The 6,960-nt window shown below is 37.4% G+C and overlaps 1 protein-coding gene across 1 annotated transcript; it reads left to right on the top strand.

Annotated features, from left to right (window-relative positions):
- The first annotated feature begins 5,635 nt into the window (after positions 1-5,635).
- LOC138889515 (uncharacterized) lies at positions 5,636-6,247 on the top strand. Its single transcript, XM_070172830.1, has one exon. It carries the CDS (start codon positions 5,636-5,638, stop codon positions 6,245-6,247), a length of 612 nt encoding a protein of 203 aa, XP_070028931.1.
- The last annotated feature ends 713 nt before the right edge of the window (positions 6,248-6,960 follow it).

Raw genomic sequence — 6,960 nt, forward strand, 5'->3', positions numbered from 1 at the left:
CAGGTTCTTCACTAAGAATCCTCTAGATCATGCCTCAATTTACCAAAATAGAGAAAATTTTGTTAGAGATCAGTGAGTCATATCAACATATGTCACACGAGTATACTATTTACAATATGAGACTGAGCAACGATTAATCTAGATATTTACACATGTTCTAGATTTTCTAACCAAAAATTTTATTTTTTTTAATTTTTCAGCTTTTTTTCATTGTGCATTTTGAACTGGTCACATTAGGTGATCTTAATCATCCCTAACTCTAACCTGTTTCTTTCAAAGTGCTCTCTACTCAGTGCTTTAGTGAAGATGTCAGCAATCTGTTTATCAGTAGCACAAAATTCTATAGAAATCAGTCCTTTCTCATAGTTGTCCCTCAAAAAATGGTGTCTAACATCTATGTGCTTAGTTCTCTTATGATGAACTGGGTTCTTAGTCATACTAATAGCACTAGTGTTATCATAGAAAATAGGGATGCAACCAACTTCAATACCAAAATCCATCAACTGCTGTTTGATCCATAGTAATTGAGCACAACAGGAAGCAGCAACAATATACTCAGCTTCAGCAGTAGATAAGGCCACTAAATTTTGTTTCTTAGTAGCCCATGACACAAGACATGAACCAACGAAGTGTGCCATACCTGAGGTGCTCTTCTTATCCACCAGGAAACCTACATACTCAGCATCATCATATCCCACTAGGTTAAAGTTACTACCTTTTGGATACCAAAGACAAAGGTCAGTAGTGCCTTTCAAGTATCTCAATATTCTCTTAACAACAATCAAGTGGGATTCCTTTGGATTTGCTTGAAATCGAGCACAAAGCCCTACACTAAAAACAATGTCAAGTCTGTTATCAGTAAGATATAAAAGTGAATAAATCATACCCCTATACAACTTCTAATCAACAGATGAACCAGGTTCATCTATGTCAAATTTTGTGGTTGTTGCAATATGGGTGTCTATTTCCTTTGATTCTTCCATTTTAAACTTCTTAATCAACTATTTTACATATTTTTGCTAATGGATCATGGTTCCATTTGAGTTTTGTTTAGAAGAAATTAATCACCTATCATACTCATTTCAAATTCACTCCCCATAAGTATTGAAAATTCCTTACTTAAGTTTTCAGTGGTTGCCCTAAAAATTATGTCATCGACATATATTTGTACCACAAGAAGGTCCTTACCTTTTTCCCTCAAGAATAGAGTGTTATCAATTTTAGCTCTCTTGTAGCCATGTTCAAGCAGGAATTTTGACAGTCATTCATACCATGCTCTAGGAGCCTGCTTGAGTCCATAGAGAGCCTTGTCTAATTTGTATACATGTTCCGGACACTCCTTGCTCTCAAACCTTAGAGGTTATTTGACAAACACTTCTTCCTTTAAGTAGCCATTTAGGAAAGCACTATTGACATTCATCTGATGAAGAGTGAATTCCATGTGTGCTGCAAAGGCTATGAGGAGTCTTATTGCTTCCAATCTTGCAACTGGAGCAAAGGTCTCATCATAGTCTATGCCTTCCTCCTGGTTGTAACCTTGAACCACAAACCTTGCCTTGTTCCTTGTAACAGTTCCATCTTCATCAAGTTTGTTTCTGAAAACCCATTTAGTGCCAATTACTGATCTTTCCTTGGGTCTTGGAACCAGATGCCAAATTTGACTTCTTTCAAACTGATTGAGTTCATCTTGCATTGCATTCACCCAGTCTACATCCTGCAAAGCCTCAGCAATATTTTTAGGTTCAATAAGAGATAAGAAAGCATCAAATGCACACAAATTCTTTAATTGAGATCTAGTTTTAATTCCAGAGGTTGGATCAGTAATTATGTTCTCAATGGGATGTGAACTTTGATACTTATAAGGTTTCACAACCAACTGGTTTCTATTTGATGTTTCTCCCATGTTCTGTTGCTGAGGAACAGGCTCATGGACAGGTTCCATTTGGGAATTAGATTTACTTCTTCTTTGTTCAGTTCCCCCTGTTAGGTTGCCCTGGATGGAAGAACCTGTTCCATCACTTGTTCCTTCTTTTGGTGCAGCTTCAGCTTGAGCTGTGACTTCACTCAATTCTTTTACCAGCCCAATAGTTCATCTTCATGTTCCTGTCTCTCAAAAAGAATGTTAGTTTCATCAAAAACTACATGTACACTTTCTTCTACACACAAAGTTCTTTTGTTGTACACTTTATAAGCTTTGCTATGTGAAGAGTATCCCAAGAATACTTCCTCATCACTTCTGGGATCAAACTTACCCAGGGAATCCTTTCTATTATTGTGCACAAAGAACTTGCATCCAAATGCCCTAAAATGGGATATATTTGGTTTTCTCCCTTTAAGTAACTCATAGGAAGTCTTCTCTACAAGAGGTCTAGTCATACACCTATTAATGATGTAACATGCAGTATTTACAGCCTCTGCCTAGAAGCTATGGGGTAGTTTACCAGAAAGAAGTATAGTCCTAGCCATATCTTCAAGATTCCTATTCTTTATTTCAACTACTCCATTTTGTTGAGGAGTAATAAGGGTAGAAAAATTATGATCTATACCATGCTCATCACAAAATTTAGCAAACTTAGCATTTTCAAATTCAGTTCCATGATCAGACCTAATTGATGCAAGTTGATTACCTAGTTATTTCTGAGTTTTTCTAACAAAGGCAGTAAACATGTCAAATGCTTCATCCTTGGATGTTGAAAATAATATCCAAGTAAACCTAAAGTAATCATCAACAAGCACCATCACATATTTCTTACCACATCTGCTTAATGTTCTCATTAGACCACAGAGATCCATATGAACCAGTTCCATCGTTCTGGTCGTGCTTACTACTTTCTTGCTTTTAAAAGAGGATCTTACCTGCTTCTCCCTTGCACAAGCCTCACAAACTTTGTCATCCTTAAACTTGATGTTAGGTAGCCCTATCACCAGGTCCTTGGAGACTAATTTGTTGAGTTGACTTAGACTTGCATGTCCAAGTCTTTTGTGCCAAAGGAGAGGATCATTATCCAACACACTTAGGCAAGTGAGTTCATTTTCTAAAAGAGTGGAAAAATCTACAATGCATATATTGTTTACTCTTTTTCCCAACAAAACAATCTTGTCAGTGGTAAGATTTATCACAAAACATTTGGTAGAGGTGAATGCTACCAAGTTACCTCTGTCATACAATTGTGATACATTGATTAGGCTATATTTCAATCCATCTATCAAGTAGACATTCTCAATAGAGTGTGAGTCTGTCTTACCTACCTTTCCAACCCTAATGATCTCTCCTTTCTTACCATTTCCAAAGGAGACATTACCTCCTTTGAGGTCCTCAAGTGAAAGGAACTGGTTCTTGATTCCAGTCATATGCTTTGAGCAGCCACTATCCATGTACCATATTTGACTGCTTCCCTTCACTTTGACCTCTTGTTCATCATCTAATTCTTCAATGGCCATATGTTCTTGTTCATCTCCAGCTTCATCTTCTGAATCCTCATCTGAACTTTTCCCCAAGTAGCAACCATAGCCTTTGTTGATCCTTTATTCTTCTTGGGTTGAACCTATTCCTTCTTCCTATTTCTTCGTTCAGCCCTTTCTTTCTTCCATTCAATTTCCTACTAGGGATAATTCTTGATCATGTGGTCAGTCTTACGACATTTGTAGCAACCATCGTTGGTCTATTTTTTAGGAGCCCTTGGTTTGTTGAAGGTTGCACCTCTTGAAGAACCCTTTCCTCTCATTAGGTACTTCTTGAAATCACTTGTGATGATAGCCATTTTATCATCCTCTAAGTCTGCACCTTCAGCTATTCTGAGAGCCATGCTTCTTTCTTTCTTGGGTGCATCCATCTTTATGGTTTGCCTTCTCAGTTCATAGGCAGTGAGATTTCCAATCAGCTCATCTAACTTGAGAGTAGCAATGTTCTTTAATTCCCGAATAGTAATGATTTTGATTTCCCAAGTTACTAGCAAGACCCTTGTCAAGATTTTCTCAACCTTATCTTCTTCAAGGATAATTCTTCCAAGAAACTTAAGTTCATTTGTTAGTGTTGTGAACCTTGTGTACATATCTTGGATGGTTTCTCCTTCCTTCATGGTGAAATTCTCATATTGAGAATACAACGTTCCTCTTGATCTCTTTACTTGAGGAGTTCCTTCATGGGCCACTTGTAGAGTGTCCCAAATCTCCTTAGCAGTAGTACAACTTTGAATTCTGTTGTACTCGTCTGGACCTAGTCCACACACAAGCCATTTCTTGGCCTTGGCATTCTTTTCCCACTTCTTCAAATCTTCAACAGTACAGTCAGCTTTAGTCTTTGGCACATCCACTCCTTCAGCATTCTTCTTTGTAGTAGCCAAGGGACCATCAGTAACAATGTCCCAAAGTTTATAGTCTTCTCCTATGATGTGGTCTCTCATCCTATTCTTCCACCAGGAATAGTACTGGTCATTAAAGAGTGAAGTCCTAACAGTGGATTGTCCTTCCTAGTTTCCAGGTGGTGCACTCATCTTGATCTGTTCCTAAGGTGTTAACCTCTTCAAAGATAACCCGCTCTGACACCAATTGATGTTTTATACTCCAATACCACACAAGAGGGGGTAATTTGTGTGGTACCCAATTTTTCGTTTAATCTAATTATAGAATGACCTGGTTCTTTGATCTGTTCCAACTACTACTGTTGCGGAATAATAAATACAAAAATTAAAGAACACAGATATTTTACGTGGAAAATACCTGGCTCAAAAGGTAAAAAATCACGACCTACCTTCCAGTAGGATTTTTCCAAACTCTCTACTAAAATCACTGAGCCAAAAACTGCATTTACAAAAAACTCTTTTATAAACCTAGGATTAACTCTAATCCCGTTGTAGCGCACAGCCTCAACTGTTGCGACAACTTCAAGTTAACTCTAACTTGAAAACTCTAAGTACCTAATACAATTGCTTCTAGATAAAGCTGAAAGGTACAATATTAAATCACCTACTATAATTGAACTAGAATAAAAGACAGACACTTGGAACTGGTTCTTCTATCTGGTTCAAGTAGCTTCAGGATTGCACGCTTGAATCACACATAAATTGCTTGCAAAATTGTGCCTTGCTATTTTGCTCTCAATTCATGTTTAACTTCTGCTTATGTGCATTGCCTGTAAAAGAGAACAACACTGATATTTATGGAGTTAGTAAAAAAAGTTTGACTAGAATACAGATGTTACTCTTCCTTGGTGGAAGAGTTCTAGTTGATCTCATCCTCTAGCTCTATCCATATCTTAAGCTGTATTCTCTTTGCGTAAGAAGTCTTTCTCCTTATCCCATATGCAACCTTTTCGATCAGGAGATATCATTTCTAGTAAGTGAGGTTTATCTCCTTCACATGCTTGAGTCGGCCATATTTGTGGTTCACTAGGATGGACCTGGTCTATGTCTGAGTTCCTTTGTCAATCTTCAAAACTCTCCTTTACTTGATCCAACATGATGCAACTGTAAAGCAATGCTGGAGGATTAGCAAAAGGGGACCTGCCATGCTTACTGTGTGGAATAAGCTCAAAGCACTAAAAGGAGCCTTAAAACAACTGAACAAATAAGAGTTTAGTCATTTAGGGTGTAAGATAAAAACAACAAAGGGAAAACTGGGAAGCGTACAAGTCCAAATGACTATCCCAGGACAAGATTATGAGGCAGTAACCGTTGAAAAAGCTGCAAAGCTAGAATTGGAGAAGTGGTTGATAGTTAAGGAGAGTGTATTGAAACAAAAGTCAAGACTTCAGTGGCTTAAACTTGGGGATTCTAATACAGCATATTTTCGTGCTTACATGAAAAATAGGCAAGCAAGGAATAATATTGGCAGAATAACCAATAGCACTGGGCAAATCCTACAAAGTTCAACTGAAGTGGAGGAAGAAATACTAAGCTTCTACAGGGGACTGCTTGGTACTACTGCAACTCAATTGCCAGTAGTCAACCCAGAGATGATGCAGAATGGAAATACTTTAAATAGGAGACAACAACTGCAACATATAAAATCAGTTACCAAAGAGGAAGTGAGGCAATATATAATGGACATTGATGACAACAAAGTAATAGGGTGTGATGGCTATAACTTATTCTTCTTTAAAAAGACATGGCACACATTGGGTGAGGAAGTTACTACAACAGTTATAGAATTCTTCGAAAATGCTGATATGTGTAATAGCCTGTTTAGCCAAGCTTTTTTTGGGCCAAAAGTGCTTTTTTTGCCAATAGCACTTTTGGCCAAAAATTGAGGTGTTTGGACAAGTTTTTAGAAGGAAAAAAGTGCATTTGAGGAGAAACAGAAGTAGAAAAAAGTAGCTTCTCTCCAAAAGCACTTTTCTCAGAAGCACTTTTGAGAAAAATACACTTAGAAGCAGTTTTCAAAAGCTTGGCCAAACACTAATTACTGCTCAAAAGTGCTTTTTTAATTAATTAGCCAAACACAAACTACTTCTCACCAAAAGCACTTTTTTAAAAGTACTTTTAAGAAAAGCACTTCTCAAAATAAGCTAATTTTAGAAGTTTGGCCAAACGGGCTATAAAGCCATCAATTGCACCACCATTACCTTGATACCAAAGTTTAAGAATCCAACAAGCATCAATGACTTCAGGCTAATTTCATGTTGCATAGTACTTTATAAGATAATATCTAAAGTGCTCAGAGCGAAACTTTATGATGTGATGGCAGAATTAATTGATAATTACCAAACAACCTTTGTACCAGGTAGACTGATTACAAACAATATCATCATGAGCCATGAGCTGGTTAAAGGCTATGGGAGGAAGAACATCTTCCCCAGATGTATGCTCAAAATAGATATGCAGAAGGCCTACTTTGTGAAATGGGTGTATATTGAACAAGTGATGAAGCTATTGGGCTTCCTTGAAGTGTTTGTGAAATGGATAATGGCCTGTATTAGAATTGGGTCATACTCTGTACTAATCAATGGTAAGTCTGATGTGC

Source organism: Nicotiana sylvestris, chromosome 4, assembly GCF_000393655.2.
Source record: "Nicotiana sylvestris chromosome 4, ASM39365v2, whole genome shotgun sequence".
Classification (NCBI taxonomy): domain Eukaryota; kingdom Viridiplantae; phylum Streptophyta; class Magnoliopsida; order Solanales; family Solanaceae; genus Nicotiana; species Nicotiana sylvestris.

Coding starts and splice junctions, on each gene's coding strand:
- LOC138889515 (XM_070172830.1), top strand. CDS start 5,636: ATGACTATCCCAGGACAAGATTATGAGGCAGTAACCGTTGAAAAAGCT.